At 33.9% G+C, this 15750-nt stretch overlaps 3 protein-coding genes across 8 annotated transcripts; 2 read left to right on the top strand and 1 right to left on the bottom strand.

Annotated features, from left to right (window-relative positions):
* Positions 1 to 921: 921 nt before the first annotated feature.
* On the top strand, positions 922 to 4829 carry LOC105121872 (aspartate aminotransferase, mitochondrial-like). 4 transcript variants are annotated; one of them, XM_011020720.1, is made up of 10 exons: positions 922 to 1343; positions 1447 to 1532; positions 2148 to 2366; positions 2510 to 2615; positions 2944 to 3048; positions 3139 to 3341; positions 3671 to 3830; positions 3936 to 4031; positions 4159 to 4253; positions 4384 to 4829. In XM_011020720.1, the coding sequence occupies exons 1-10, from the start codon at positions 1176 to 1178 to the stop codon at positions 4454 to 4456; spliced, it is 1311 nt and encodes a 436-aa protein (XP_011019022.1). In that variant the 5' UTR covers positions 922 to 1175; the 3' UTR covers positions 4457 to 4829. The 4 variants fall into 4 exon arrangements, with proteins under 4 accessions (XP_011019022.1, XP_011019023.1, XP_011019024.1 ...); XM_011020721.1 differs by having other exon boundaries at positions 924 to 1343; positions 2160 to 2366; XM_011020722.1 differs by having other exon boundaries at positions 925 to 1343; positions 3139 to 3311.
* Positions 4830 to 6072: 1243 nt separating this feature from the next.
* LOC105121874 (uncharacterized) lies at positions 6073 to 6887 on the bottom strand. Its single transcript, XM_011020724.1, has one exon. The coding sequence runs from the start codon at positions 6855 to 6857 to the stop codon at positions 6264 to 6266; it is 594 nt and encodes a 197-aa protein (XP_011019026.1). The 5' UTR covers positions 6858 to 6887; the 3' UTR covers positions 6073 to 6263.
* Positions 6888 to 9079: 2192 nt separating this feature from the next.
* Positions 9080 to 14300, top strand: LOC105121875 (proactivator polypeptide-like 1). Of its 3 annotated transcripts, none has more exons than XM_011020728.1 (7): positions 9080 to 9278; positions 9411 to 9421; positions 10418 to 10544; positions 11483 to 11679; positions 12655 to 12852; positions 13346 to 13405; positions 13845 to 14213. In XM_011020728.1, exons 3-7 carry the CDS (start codon positions 10424 to 10426, stop codon positions 13995 to 13997), a joined length of 729 nt encoding a protein of 242 aa, XP_011019030.1. In that variant the 5' UTR covers positions 9080 to 9278; positions 9411 to 9421; positions 10418 to 10423; the 3' UTR covers positions 13998 to 14213. The 3 variants fall into 3 exon arrangements, with proteins under 3 accessions (XP_011019030.1, XP_011019028.1, XP_011019027.1); XM_011020726.1 differs by lacking the exon at positions 9411 to 9421 and adding an exon at positions 14215 to 14300 and having other exon boundaries at positions 9081 to 9278; positions 13845 to 14041; XM_011020725.1 differs by lacking the exon at positions 9411 to 9421 and having other exon boundaries at positions 9081 to 9278.
* Positions 14301 to 15750: the final 1450 nt, after the last annotated feature.

Raw genomic sequence — 15750 nt, 5'->3', positions numbered from 1 at the left:
CTATAGAAAGATAGTAGAGCATCTACGTACCTTTTTAATACTAAATTTACAAGAATATATATATATATATGAATTAAAAGGAAAGAGAACTAAATAAAAATGGTGTATAATATAAAATAAGGATACCTATAAAGATTTAAACATGTAAAAGATCTCACTAATAACAATTAACAACATTTTATGTGATGTAGTGCAGGAGATTTTAGTCAAATAAAACTCACAACCACTGGCATCTTCGTTGATTAAAAAATTCATGATTTAAATAACAACAATATTATAAAAAATATTAAATATTAAATATATAATATATAATATAACAACAATATTATAAAAATATTAAATAACAACAATACTATAAAAAAAATTCAGATTTCTCTAGATTTAAATTCTCAACCTTGCTTTCATATCTTTCAACCAAATCAAGCAAACTATATATAGGTTCGGTTTAGATTAATTAGATTTGGCCAATATGATTTATTTATTTATTATTCAATAGAATATTTAAGAAGTTCCAAGCTTTCTAATGTAATAATCTTTCCCAATTGCACAATAATAATATGGTCTATTTAAAAATATGATAAATATTATTTTTTAAAGTATTTTTTATTTGAAAATAATTAAAATAGATTTTATTTTTAAAATAAATGCATTAAAACATTTCAAAAATACCTAAAAAAATTTAAAATAAAAAAATATTTTTTAAAAAATACAAATCTATCCTATTTCCAAATACACTCTAAAAAAAAGTTAATAAATACATAATCGTTAGGCATTATATGCCTATGTAATTTATTGGTGACAGTGCTATATATGTTTGTGTTTTTATGGATAGTATTTGAAAAAAGGGAAAAATCAACAACAAATTAACGGAAAACTAACAAAGGTTTAAAAACTATGGATAAACCCGACAAGATATACAGGAAAGATGGGTGAAAAGAAAGAGCCATCGAAGTCAAGCACTTTCTGTTGGCCCTGTAGGAAAGATTAGCAGCGAAATAGTAAACCTTGGTGCTGGCTTTAGAACCAAATACCATTAGCCCACAGGAAAACAATTGCTAGAAAAACCATGGAAGAGATAATGACAGCCCACTTAAGCTACCCTCCCTCTCTATGCAAGATGAATATAAAGACATTACTCGCTTTCTTGGGTAAGCTGAGATTGAAGATTATTTATCATGTGGAACTGCTTTCTGACAAGAACATCAAGATGCTTCTCAACATCAGCAGGCAACAAGGCACTTAAATGGTGGGATCATGTTGCCCCAGCTCCGAAAGATCCCATTACTAGTGTTACTGAGGCTTTTCTTGCTGACACTAGTCCCACAAAGATCAATCTTGGAGTGGTATATCTTTCTATTCCTACTATTTATTGATCCATTGATGGTGTTTCTTATACAGTCTTTTGTGGGTTGTGAATTAATAGTATCTTGTTGCTTCAATTTTTAGGGAGCTTATAGAGATGATGAAGGGAAACCTGTTGTCCTTCAATGTGTTAGAGAGGCTGAGGCAAGGATTGCTGGTTGTGACTTCTTGTGAGTTTCATTTGCTTAAATTACTTGTATATAGTGCATTAGCCTGGTATTCATCAAGATACTGTTTTTAAGTTTGATGTGTTCATTTACTATTCTATCTTTTAGAAATCCCAAATCTAATTATCAATAAGTGAACTTGGCTTTTCACTTACTTTTCTTTTCATTTGTCCAAAACTTCTCTGTAACTTGAAGGTTCATAATTCGATGTATTTGTGTGATGTTGTTCTTGTTTCTAACATAAATAGTTTATTTTATGGTCACTGCAGATATAACTTCAAAATGACAATCTCAACGTATTAGTGACCTTAATCATGGTTGTTCGCGAATGGTAATTATCAATAGTGATTATGGTGCCTGAATTAGTCTAATCTCGTGTGTCAATCTATCTGTACAAGTAACCTCTTGATTAGAAAAAGGGAGTAAAATGTGGATTTGCTTCATTCTTACTGAGCAAAACTTTTAGGCAAAATTTACGGAGAAATGGTTAGTCATGCTTACTACATGTTCCAAATATATTTGTTCAATCACAGAAACCATTTTGTTGAATGTAAGCTTTCTCCTTCTTCGCAAAAACTCCTATCTGCTGCAGAATGTTTTTTAGTCTCAACTTTTTAGAGGTATTGGCAGGGAGTCGGTCTCTTCTGCAGTGAGTTCAAAACTGGTTGAGGAGAGTGTCAAATTGGTTTATGGAAAGAATTCGGACATTATAAAAGAAGGGAGGTTTGCTGGAGTACAAGCTCTATCAGGAACTGGTGCATGTCGTCTCTTTGCTGAGTTCCAGAGGCGTTTCTATCCTGGATCTCAAATATTTATGACTGATCCAACTTGGTCCAAGTAAGTTTGTTTGGTATACTTGGTCCAAGTAAGTTTGTTTGGTATGCTTGGTTATTTCTCAGGTATATGAAGCTGGTTTTTTAAATTGGACTAATGCATGAGCTCCCTTCTGTCAATGACCTTCAATCTTGCGCAATGTATAGCCACCATAACATATGGAGAGATGCCTTCGTTCCAGAGAGAACTTTTCAATACTACCATCCTGATTCAAAGGGTTTAAATTTTCCTGCTCTTATGGATGATGTCAAGGTATAGCAGTTTACTAGAATTTTTCGCTCAGATAATTCTTTATTTGATAATTCAAAAGATTTTTATTGTTTCTAATACACTCACCATGTCATTTGACTAAGAGGCACATGAAAAAAATCAGTAATGAGAGGCTATCTCTACATTACTCATTGTTTAATCATGAATTGTCTCAGACATTTGCCATTTCTATCTTAACTGTTCCCTTTCTGAATATGTCTCCGTGCTGAGAAGAGCACTAAATATGCTGCATTATATTAATCCATGCAACATATGGAGTAAAAACAACTGTCAAGTTTCATTAGTTTATTCTGTTTGATGGTTTCTGTAGAATGCCCCAGATGGTTCTTTTTTCTTACTACACCCTTGTGCTCACAACCCAACTGGGGTTGACCCTACCGAGGAACAGTGGAGAGAAATTTCGTATCTTTTTAAGGTAACTATACCAGATGCTGTGTTTCACCACATTTCTGCATATCCAGATAGTCAAGTTAAGTCTGTCTTTGTTTTTTTTTCTTCTTTTTAGGTAAAAAATCATTTCCCCTTCTTTGACATGGCTTATCAAGGTTTTGCAAGTGGGGACCTCGACAGGGATGCCCAATCAATCCGAATTTTTGTTGAAGATGGGAACTTAATAGGTTGTGCTCAATCCTTTGCGAAGAACATGGGATTATATGGACATCGAGTTGGTTGTCTCAAGTATGTGCACATTCTGGATTATATTTTGAGGTTGTGTGCATATTTTTCATTTTCACATGTTGGAATAGACTGGTTTTATTCCTGGTTTATTAGAGCAGAGAGTTATTTGAGATCTAGCTTTCGCACCTGTTTGAGTTAATTATAGATTATGAGTAGTGATAAGCATAAAATAGTACACAAAATCAGATAAAGTAATTGACACAGTCCTAATCCATACCGAATTATCTGCACTGCCATTGAATGATAGTCAAATGGTATGGTCTGGTTGCTGTTCAAGTAATCTAAAAGTCCTCACCTCTCTCCCTCTTGACTTGTCTTTAGGTTTGAATTCTGATATCAGTTACTTTTACGTCTTTCAGTGTTCTCTGCAATGATGCAAAGCAAGCAGCTGCAATTAAAAGTCAACTGCAGCAGATTGCCCGGGCAATGTATAGCAGTCCTCCCGTTCATGGTATATTACTGGTCTCAGGTATCTTGAGTGATCCTAATATGAAAGCACTTTGGGTCGAAGAGGTGAAGGTAAATACTATCACGGGTTATTTTGTCCTGTTTTGTTTTATTATTTCTCAATTAGATATACGAATCGGTATCTAATATCGCTTCTGATCATACATGCAAAATAAGGTGATGGCAAATCGCATTCAAAGTCTGCGGACTACTCTGAGGAAAAGCCTTGAGCAATTGAGTTCTTCGCTCAATTGGGAACACATAACTAATCAGGTTAGTAGTTTAACATTGTAGTTCAATTCATGCTGCTTCAAATTCAGAGTATTTGAAACAAAGAAAAAGGAACTGAAATTTTAGCATTTAACTTTAAACATTTAGCTAAAAAATTACCAAATTGCAGGTTGGGATGTTTTGCTTCTCTGGCTTGACCCCTGAGCAGGTTGATCGGCTGCAAAGGGGATTTCACATTTACATGACTCTTGATGGACGTATGAGGTAAACCTATTCTAAGAAATAATGCATAGATATAATCCTAAGATAGGTTTTTTCATTTTCTATTATATTAATTTAATGAGCTATAAGAATAACACAAGCTGTCTGATATGACTGCACTTGTCACATGCAGCATGGCTGGTGTTACCACAGGCAATGTGAGTTATTTAGCAAATGCAATTCATGAAGTAACCAAATTTGGTTAGGAAGCATTGATTATCTTTAACCGTCTCCATCAGCTTACATGCGACTACAGATCAATTTTTATGCTGCTAAAGACTTGTTCAAGTGATGATAACTATACAACCACAGATTCTTGAGGAGCTGGAGAATAAAAATTTCAGACATGACTCGGCTTATTATTGTTCTATTTTAGGCTTTGTAAAAAATCTATCTACTTTTTTACACAAAAATATCAATCTATATATTAATGCAGATGAGACAGATGAAATTGTACATGTTTGTCCCTGATATGAGCTTCTGAGCTCTAAAAACTATTTTATTAGAATGTGATGATTTCTTGCTAGTTTTTCATCAATGAATTATCATATGAAGACTCTGATATTTGATTTTAATTCATCAATATCTTGCCTCTCATCGATATTGTAGACACTTGTTGAGAAAGATCAGAAAAGCAAAGGCTATCTTGCTTCATCTGAAAGAGGCTAGTTACTGTAATTGATTTAAGAATATGGAAGTTTTAAGCATGGAAACTTCAATGGTTTGTCCTTGTAAATCCAAATCAATCCCTAACATATGGGCAACATGGAACACAATCTCACAGAACAGCTGTGAAACACGCTCGTGATGCTAGCAGGCTGAACTGCCGACAAGTTGGACACAAGCAAAGCTTGAGCAACTGTTATTTGTTAGTCATTGGATTTCCATTTTGGAATCTTCTTGTGAGGTTCTTCAGTCTCATCTAGTCTTCTTTGTCAGTCATTAGAAAGAACAAAATGAGATCCTTTAGCAGTACATCTTTCTTTGCTCTTTTGTTCTTTAGGTTCTTAAAGTACAGATGCTTTTGGCCCCTGGAATTGACTAATTGGATTTTTCTAAGAACGAACTGTCTATGATTCATAGTTAGGAAGAAATTTCCCTGAGCTTTGTATTCGATCTGATTTTGCTTTTGTATATGCTCATACTTTTGGATTGTATGAGCAAGATCTGATCTTGTCTTAAGCAGCAAATCAATAATGCCTAAACTAGGCAAGATGAACAGGGATTACACATACATGCAACAATTATGCATTTGATTGAATAATTGTGTGGTCGGTGAGTCAACTCATTAATTGATCTTATTTAGAGACAGGCAGAAGCTTGATGTTCTCTTTTTACAAAATATGACAAGATTTCATTATGACAGAGGACAACTCAGAGCCAAAAGATTCCTAGCAAAAGGGCTACGGTGAAATTAAATATTTTGGTAGGAAACTGTACCAATCTTTCCTCTTTGCATTAAATAATCACAGAGGTAGAGATAGAGACACAGAAACTTCTAACAACAATGTCTTTCGGCAATCAGTTACTAACTGCACCCCGCCTTAAAATGTATCCTCCAAAAATACGCTAATGCCCTACCAGGTGTATTCTTGAGGGCTTGAGAGCCATGCTCATTAAGGCAATGCATTATCATAGTAATTAGTAAGAAATTAGAGATGATGGATGACCAGTAGGGTACTGATAATTTCATGCACCCTATGACGGTGTTTATCGGTTGCTAAATTGAGCCAGAGGTTCAAGTAATTTCATTGTTGGTGAGTGAAAAACTTAGGAAGTTCTAACAACAGAGACGACGCTGAATTAATTAGATACGTCACAGTAGCAAAATAAACAAGCTATGTTTTCAACAACATTCAAAATACATTTCATTAATCATGGCTGTTCAAGTCACACAATCACAGAAAAATTAAGACCACCGAAGATTAAAAACACACACATTAGCATAAACATGTTGAGAATCTCTAGACAGTTTCTAGGCCAGATCGAACAACAACGAGGACCAAGAATTGGCTACCACACACCATAGCATCCTCGAAGCCCACCGGTACTGGCATTTCTCCCGCTAATGCCAAAGCACAAAGTTGAAGTAGGTGATCCCATGTGTGATTCTTCAACATCTTCAAAAACCCTCGAATCAAATGACGATCCACGGCTAGAATACCTTCTCCTCTCATGGTACTTTCTTGGAGTCAGAAGACTTGATGAATTCAAAGATGACCATGATGCAGAAGACGGGGTCGGTGACAAATTTGTTGCAGAAGTGGACACGTTGTTTTTCTTGGGATTGTTCCTTGAAAATAACAATTGTAAAAGACTGGATCTTGAGTGTTTCTTGATGGTCTTTTTATCAGAATTTCTATAGTAAGAGGGAGGTGGAGTTAGAGGAGGGAGTGTATTTTCACAAAATGTGTACTTGGGGGTGCCAGGCTGAGACTCCCACACAAATGGAACGCCAACAGATACCCCACCATAATACACTCTAAAAGAAGGGTTAGCCATGGAGCTTTCCCTGGACAGAAGCCTGGAAAAAAACTTGTCATCATGCTTAATCTGGAGGGCTTTTTGTGGAAGGTCCATATCTGGAGTAGCGCTCCTCCTAAGCATCTTGGATTGATGGATTTTCAGAAATGAAAGAGAGGGAGCACCTAAGAATTACTACTAATTAATTGAAGTCTTGGAGCACATATATAGAATAGAATAGAACATGCATCGCTGGTCATACATTGACTTAAAAAGATTTGTGTGAAGGTGCATGGTGTCCCACACTAGAGCATCAGTGACCTAACAAAGCCCTCTAGATATCATAGCTACCCATTTTTTTACCAAAGTTTCCGGTTCTCGTTTAACAGTGGCGGGCTCTAAGCTCATCGGATTACTCGTACTTCTCAGCATAGGGATTCTCCTGGCCGTGCAAGGCAATCTAGAGCCTTTCTCTGCATGGCCCCCATCCAAGAATTCGATAAGAATGCAAAAGTTAAAGAAGAATTGCCTCTTTTTTTAGTTTGGGTGGTAAGATTTGCACATCTGCACACTTTTTTTTAAGTGACGGTAGCTAGTTTTCATATATTAAAATAAACTGTTATGCAAGCTATATATCTTCTAAATAATAAAATATTCATGATAAATTTCTTTCTCGGTAGCATAACTCAGGATAATGGCAACAAAATCAAATCTACCAGTCTTTTAGTGGTTATTTTTTTAATATTTTTTATTTAAAAATATTTATTAAAATAACATAAAAACACTAAAAGATATTAATTTAAAATAAAAAAATAATATTTTTAGAATACAAAAATAAACATGTTGTTAATAATATCTGAATTGATGCGTTATTTTGTTTTATTGCCTCCTTTTCCAAGACTTCAACCTAGATGGCAGTGAGAAACAAATTCATTGACAGTTTTTTTTTTTTTTTTCCTTTGCTGGCTTGTGGCCACGGTCTTGGAAGTAAGAACAGAAATTAGACACTTGAGTGTAGAAAGCTATGATCACTTCGAGGAGCAAGTCATGTGATCCAATGACACTTAACACATGCTTATGATGTGAAGGTCAAACTGTTTCTTGAAATGCCCCATATGGGATGCAAATGCGATCCAATAGCCTGGAGTGCAAATGCATCTACAATAAAGTATTATTTGCTTACACGGCACTTGATTTAAAATATTGCCCTCTCATCCATGGAAGCCATAGCCATTTATGGAGAGCTTTCTTGGACTCGGTAGGACCGAGTGATGCCGGTTTTTTTCATCTTTTATTTTGTGTGATAATTAAATGTGTCTTCCCTTTAATTTGGTTGGTGGAAATTAATTTCTTTTAAAAAAAAAAGTAAGGTTAAAGATGCATTATGTGATGCTGATATGAACACCATAATGGATTCAGATGATATACAGTGACTGGTCCCTTAATTAATGGGTTTGTCTCTACAAAATAAGTCGATGAGGGTACAACAAGACTGATGGGAAAGTGGTCCTGCAATCCTACATGGAGATTGAAGGTTGTTTCTGCAGTGGGCCTCTCAACCGTTGAAGTTGGGCTAAATCCTGATGTGGTGTTGGGCCAGTCGTGGCAACCATCATGTCTTCACCTCCCGCAATACTTAAGGACACTATTCTCTCAAATAGCTATTGCTTTCTGGATCTATACTCAAGAAACACGAGTTGGCAGATGTTTATTTTTAAGAATAATAATGGTTGTTTTTTAAGATTTATTTTTTAAAAAAAATAATTTTTATTCATAGTATATTAAAACATTCGAAGACATAAAAAATAATTTTAAATAATAAACAAATTAGTTTTTATAAAATGCTATTTGAAATCCAATTGATTCTTAAATTACACACTACCTTCTTTTGCTTGTTAGTGAAGCTATCCTATTATCTAGAAAAAAAAAAACTAAAAGAAATAGAGTGGAAGGTCACCATTTAAGTGTTTGTTTGGCGCGTTATTTTTTTTACTATAAATTAATTTTTTTTATATTTATTAAATTATTTTAGTACATGGATATTAAAAATTAATTTTAAAAAATATTATTTTAATATATTATTAAATTCAAAAAAACATTTTAATTAACAATATCTGTCACCGTCACCAATAACCCCTTCCAACCCCAGTTAATATCCTTTCCTTCTCATAACCATCGCTTCCTTCCTTGTTTCATTAACTGCCCAACCAAAGTCAAAACCCCACCATCCAGTCACATCTTGCCACATCAGTATCATTTGTAATCAACTAAAAACGATAAACGCCCTAACAACATCTGTCTCTGATCCTCCATCCCCATAGTAACACGTAGACACATGTCATAAGCATTTAATCTGCTCCTCATCACAGAAGATCATAAGTTATGGGATTAAAGCAGGGCCAGCAAGCAACCCAACAATAATTCGTCTATTTGGCTGATCAGACACTCTAATCTAAAGAGGAACTGCTACCTCTCTCTCTCCCTCTCTCTCTCTCTCTCTCCCTCTCTCTCTGCTTTCAATTCCATCGATCAAAATCCTCTTACCGCCGCCGAAATTCCGATCAGGTAATCTTCCTTATAATTATTTCGGTATTCTATTGATCTCTTATATGGTTCATGTTAATCAATTCCATTAAAATTTTAGTTTCCAATTTTTAATTAATCTATTTTTTATTTAATTATACTGTTTTTATGCAGGTTAAAACAAGGTAATTATTAATAGATTTCTAAGCTAATTAGATTTAATTATCGTAGTATTGAAGTTACTAATTAACAGTTAATCAGGCAGTACAAGATGCAAACTATCGAAGAAAAATGGAAGATTAGGGCTATTAGCCTGATTCTTAGTCTGTGTTTGTTTGTTTTTGTTTTAAATTAAGTTGTTTTATATAATTTTGGATCATTTTGATGTGTTGAGGTAAAAAATAAAGGGTAACAAATGAAAAATATATTTCCAAATAAAAATCACTTTCAAAAGCAACCCCTATTATAATCTCAAATACTACCTTAATCATACCATCTGTGGAACTCGTAATATGTGTTGCCATCACTTGGCTATAAATTTTTATGTAAAATCTAGTTGCACCAAAATGAGGGACTATGACTTTTTTTTATTAAGGTGTTGCTCCGTAGTATCATTGTTGACTCTCTCGAAGTTGTGTCTAGTTGTAAAATCTTATTGCCGATAGTGAATTTAAACCCTCCTAGCTGTTATTGTACTGAATAGTTGTTGCGAAGATAATGCTCGTGTTATGAGAATTCTCCAGAAATTAACAGGTTAATGTAGAGGCTGCCTTTGTATAATGCTTGATGTAGGACTATGGATATAAAAAGGTAGTTATAAAAGATTTTAATCGTTGATTGGATAGATAGATAGAGAGTACAAGAATGTGATTTTACAGGGAATGTCTAATTGTGAAAGCAAATATTACTTCCCAGGATATTCTAAGACGGTTCCAATTCATAAAAATATGGATAGAATATGTTTCCTTGCAGGGTAAATTTACTTCTTAGCAACTGTCCTGCATCCAGATTTAAAGTAGTTGGATCTCTTAAGCTTTACCTATTTGGAATTTCTCTGGTGGTTTTTCCTTCTATCTGCAGTAATTATATTCTTCTCTCTTTTGGTCATCAATTTTGTTTTGAATTTTTTCTTTAATGCTTGGAAAAAATTTCCTAGTGGTATTAACATCATGTAAGTTTAGGTTATTATGGACACAAGAATAGGGCTGTTATTTCTTTTCACTCTAAGTGCTGCTGGGTACACTGCTGCTAGACAAATGGCAGCCACTGAGATTTTCAGGACGACTACAGAAACCTATGACATATCAGGTAATCTCTTAACCCTTTTTGCATACGAATTAACAGAATTTTGCAATTGTATACCATCAGTTGATGGACCTATGGTTTCGTGGTGTAATTTGAAACTCTGTTAGCCGCACATTGTGACTATAGTGCCATAACAATGACATGTTTAATTTATGTTAGCGCGCACTGCTTCTGTTATTTCCTGGCCAGGGAAATTGACTAGAAATGGTTCTGTTCTGTTTAGTCAGATGTTAAATTGTAGCTTGGTGTTATCTGAACTTATACCTAGCAGTTTTATTGATTAATCCCACTGGCAGTTTCATTTAAAATACTCTGCAGAGTACACCAACAGAGCATATTCAATTTGGTGATGTTTTACAGCTTAAGATTTGTTTTTCTTCTTCTTCTCTTTTTTTTTTTTTTTTTTTTTTGGGGGGGGTGGGGGGTGATAGAGTTTGAAGTGAAAATTTTTAGATCATAAGGAAAAACCCTGCCTTTCATATTACACTGCATCAGAAAGATATTGTAATGTTACTGTCTCCAAAGTGGAATAAGGAAAAAACCTGCCTTTCATATTACATGTATGTGATCGCCTTTTGGGCTATTCGCACTCATATTAGAAGCAAAAAGTGTGGGATCCTTGAAATTTGATATTTTCCAAAGTCATGCTATTGTATGATCATGGATGGGTAGATCTTAAACAACTATCCCATTTAAAAGATGCTTCAAATCTGTCCTTTCTGGTTGGAAAATAATATGTTTTTCCTAGGATTGCTGATGTGAACTCCTTGGCTCCCTTATATGATCATGAATGAGCAGATCTAAAACAACTCTCCCATTTAAAAATGCTTCAAATCTGTCGTTTCTGGTTGGAAAATAATTTTCCTTTTCTAGGGTTGTTGATGTGAAACTTCTTAATTCTGAAAATATTCCCATTACTGATGCTGTGCTTCCTTTTTCAGCTATCAAAATGAAAAACCAGGAGCAAGAAACAGATATTCAAACTTCAAACAATGTTACCAGGAAAGATGAGGTGTGCACATTGTGCAAGGAGTTTGCTGCCCAGGCACTTGATTACATGGCTGAAAATGAAACCCAGACTGAAATTCTTGAAATCCTTCACGAAACCTGTTCTTGGTCGGCTATTTTCAAGCGAGAGGTAACCTTTAGCTTTTTGGCTGATCATTATTGGATGTTGAATTGGAAACCAAAAATTTTGGCCTTTCACTTCTTTCCATCAATTGTGCTACCTTCAGTTTTTCTCTGCAAGATTTTGTTTGTGGTTCGTGTGTTGGTCTAAATTCTGTATGATAATGTATAATTCTGGACATCCACTTCGGTAGCATCGGTGTAGCAGCAAGTGTGGAGTTGCAAATTCTAGCAGGGACATTTCTTTTTTGGAAGGCAGGCAGACCGGAGTGGATTGGCTGAATGCTATTATCACACCCATTTGCTATAAGAGAAATTGAGCATGTGATCTCCATCTATAATAGTCGATTTCCAATTAAGGTGACATCAAGTGGAGTCCTATGATGAAGGATTTGGAAATGTTCTGACCATGTGCATGATTTGTTCTTGAAATGTATGCTTGTGACTTAAATTGACTTGTGGTTGCTAGCCTGAGAATTTTACCTTTGCAGCTGTATATCATGCTGTATGTACAGGTGGCTTTACATGTGCATAAAATGTCTTCTTACTTTCTCCATACTCGAGTGAATCCTTAAATTGACTTTAGTTTTAGAAAGCTTGATTAATCTATTTGGACGTTTCCTGTTGCAAGACCGCATAAATTGCACTTATTTTTATCTAAAAGATGTTATTGTACTTGGATACTGGATAGTTTGTTTTCAATGGTCAGCATAACACCACAAGTGCCAATTGGATGGATAATGATTGCAGAGATTGTTTGTGTCATGTAATTTGAATAATTATAGTGTGAATTCATGCACCACAAATTTCTATTTCTAGGTGTATGTATGACTGTCTAATTTGACTAATTGCACCCAGTACTGTTACTTAGTGGTGGAACTCTGGCCATGGAGAAGCTTGTAAAACATTGTGTATCTTAAAATCCTTGAATACTTAATTATGGTACTTAACCAATTCTAAATGCTTTATGTTTTGCTTTGCACAGTGCATCACTTTGGTGGACTCCTATTCTTCTATTTTCTTCTCATATGTTTCTTCAGTGCAATCTGATGATTTCTGTCGCAAATACAATCTCTGTCATGAAATGGAAATCTTCTCTGCAAAACACCATGAGGATAGCTGTAGCATTTGTCAACATGCTATTTCAGAAGTATTAATCAAGTTGAAAGATCCTGACACACAGGTTTGCTTTTGACTGTTGGCTAGCATGGATAATGATTATAAAGGTTGTTTTGCTTTACTGCCGCATTATTTGGATGCAATTATTTAATCAATCACACATGTTAGATCATTGTTTTCTGGATCAATGACCAACCAAAGACCAAAAGGCACCAATCTGGCAATCCATTTGTTGGACTGACTAGCAATAAATAACGAATTAGTTGTTGATATCATATCCTTTGAAACACTTGTCCAGTCCAGAAGAACTACAGAAACAGGAAAATGGAACTTTCTTCCGCTTCCTTTTTATATTTTTGGGAAACTGATTGGTGAGATAATCTAATTGTCACCTCATTGCAGTTAAGAGTGCAATTAATTTATACACCGACAGAATCAATCTTAAGTTCTTATAATTTCTCTATTTATTTACTTTTTATCGTGTATGATGCATGTATTGCAGTTCTTTGCCATTCAGTCAACCTAATGCTCCTTCTTGGTTTTTTTTTTTTTCCCAGCTGGAAATAATCGATTTACTTTTGAAGGCATGCAACTCCATGGAGAATTATGCTAAAAAGGTGAGAACAATACTGGAATTTAAGATGAAATATTTATTGTATTACACTTTAATTCAATTGTAATTCAGAAGACAGTGAACAGGGCCGTAACTCAACCTGCACCACAAATCTATTAAGCTTCTCCATCTTGTTGGCCACCTATTTGATTTGTCACACTTATTTGCATGATAGTGTTGATCCTCATTGATTGATCGATTTCATTCTATACTAATGGTCAATGGTTTGTATAGGCATCCTAGGATCACCATCTATAAGAAAACTACACAATGAACACGTAAGGCTAGACAAAATTAATATAAAAGAAACATTAAATTGAAATTTTAGTGGCATTTTTCCTGGATATTAAAATTCTTAATTAAAAGTTACAGTAAATTCAACCCGCGATCATATGATACAACTCGATATATTTCTCTAACATCTTGTTTGGATTTTTTGGCAGTGCAAAAGGATGGTTTTTGAGTATGGCCCCCTGATTCTTATCAATGCAGAGCAGTTTCTGGAAACAAAAGATGTATGCACACTGTTACATGCCTGCAAAGTGCCAAAAGACAGTGGTGAGCAAGCATCGACAATGCTGATGGCTGATTCATAATCATGATGCGAAACATCATTGGGAAGAAAATGCTCATGTTGCAGGTGTGCATAATAACTGATGCTTCATTTGTAATTATGGTGCGCTGTAATTTCATTACGTGTTTGAAATAATTACATTCTTGTTATATAAAAACAATAGATCTGGAAACGCATTCGCATTTCTCTGCTCATCGGAAGCTCTAGATAATTGAAGTAGTTTGACTTGGGAACTTCAGATCTTGCAGGTTGCTGATGAACAAAAACAAAGAAGAGAAAACTTACACAAGCTTTATTACATGACACTGGTGGGTTACTCCATTTAGTTGCTTCTTGTCCTTGCCCTGTCCTCAAATTTAGTTTGTAGTAACAACCTCTTCACCTCAGTTAAATGTGTTGATTCCTACAACAGGGGCCGAACCAGAAAATAAAATTAGAAGAAGCTAAAATGTTAGTTGTTTTATTATTTTGGTTAAGGGGAAAGCTGGAAAAAAAAATTCTTTATAGGGGTCGGGCCCCCGCCAGCTCCCCGTCCCCGCCGCTGCCTATATATTAAATTTTCTTAACCTTGTGGTCTGCAAGTTTTATTTCAGTGGACCTTTTGTTTTTCTAGCAGAAAAAAGGTAGGGAAACATGAAGTTAAATGGAGTTTCGGATCCGAAATCTTGAAAAAGAAAGTAGTTTCATAAAATAAACACATACCAAGAAGGCAGCCCTTTTCTTGACGTCTTTTTAACATAATTTGGACTGAGTAGTTTCTTTAGTTTCCTTATTAACGGTAAAATTAGCTTCAATCTCTTGAAGAATTACGTTTCTATCTTCAATTAACCACAAAAAACCAATGATTGATTGAAAAAAAGAAGAAGAAGAAGAATGTTTGCAGTACTATAAATAGATATTCTCTAAATATCATTAAAATATTTTAATAATTTTATTTGTTAAAAAAATAAAAAATTAAATGAGAATAAGATAATTTCAATCGGAGAAAAATGAATCTTAATTACCAACAAAACAAATTTTGAAAGATGAATTGAAAAAAAAATCAATTTTAAAAGAGGATAAAAAACTTAACTCGAGTTAGTATGTCAAATTTGTGGCTCGGTTGTGAGATTAGAGTAGCTCCACACATTAAAAAAAAAATTAAATGAAATAATAGAGGTCAACTCTTAAGTAAACTAAATAATAAAATAAATAATGATAGATAAAATTAAAAAAAAATCAATTAATTTTATTTTTTCAATTCAACCTAGGTTAACTTGACTAATTTAAGGTCCAATAACCTCACAAAAAAGAAAGCAAAAAAAATTATGAAACTTAAGGTCCAATAATCTAATGTCTAAATATAAATGTCTAAATATGAGATTGAAAAATAAAATATCAAATTTAAATCAAGTTAATCTTCAAAACTCGTGACACTAAAATTACTCTATAAAAGATAAACACGAAAAAATCACAAAGAAATATTCATAATTATAAAAAATTAAAAAAAAAATAACAATCAAAACAATGAAGACCAAATATGGTAGAAAAAAATAAATGAAAGAAAAAAAATAAGGGAATAAATTGAAAAATAAGTGTAAAAAACAAAAAGAAATAGTAATCAAAAGAAACATGACCAAATTAGATATAAAATTAAATGAAATAAAATGTTGAAAAATAAAATTAAAAAAAATTAAAAAGCATCAAAAAAATATATAGCAATCAAAAAAATAAAGATAAAAATGAATACAAATACCAACTGTTAGGACACATTTAATTTTAGAAAAAGCTAGTGT

The sequence above is a fragment of the Populus euphratica genome, unplaced genomic scaffold (genome assembly GCF_000495115.2).
Source record: "Populus euphratica unplaced genomic scaffold, PopEup_1.0 scaffold46.1, whole genome shotgun sequence".
Lineage (NCBI taxonomy): Eukaryota > Viridiplantae > Streptophyta > Magnoliopsida > Malpighiales > Salicaceae > Populus > Populus euphratica.
Note: the sequence above shows the minus strand (reverse complement) of the source record. Positions and strands in the feature narration are given on the sequence as shown.

Excerpts from the sequence above, each read along its gene's own strand:
- LOC105121872 (XM_011020720.1), top strand. The coding sequence starts at position 1,176 with ATGTGGAACTGCTTTCTGACAAGAACATCAAGATGCTTCTCAACATCA. Across the intron at positions 2,367-2,509 it reads ACTGATCCAACTTGGTCCAA|CCACCATAACATATGGAGAG; the intron begins GTAAGTTTGTTT and ends CGCAATGTATAG. Across the intron at positions 4,032-4,158 it reads GGGAACACATAACTAATCAG|GTTGGGATGTTTTGCTTCTC; the intron begins GTTAGTAGTTTA and ends ACCAAATTGCAG.
- LOC105121874 (XM_011020724.1), bottom strand. The coding sequence starts at position 6,857 with ATGCTTAGGAGGAGCGCTACTCCAGATATGGACCTTCCACAAAAAGCC.
- LOC105121875 (XM_011020726.1), top strand. The coding sequence starts at position 10,424 with ATGGACACAAGAATAGGGCTGTTATTTCTTTTCACTCTAAGTGCTGCT. Across the intron at positions 11,680-12,654 it reads CGGCTATTTTCAAGCGAGAG|TGCATCACTTTGGTGGACTC; the intron begins GTAACCTTTAGC and ends TGCTTTGCACAG. Across the intron at positions 12,853-13,345 it reads TGAAAGATCCTGACACACAG|CTGGAAATAATCGATTTACT; the intron begins GTTTGCTTTTGA and ends TTTTTTTCCCAG.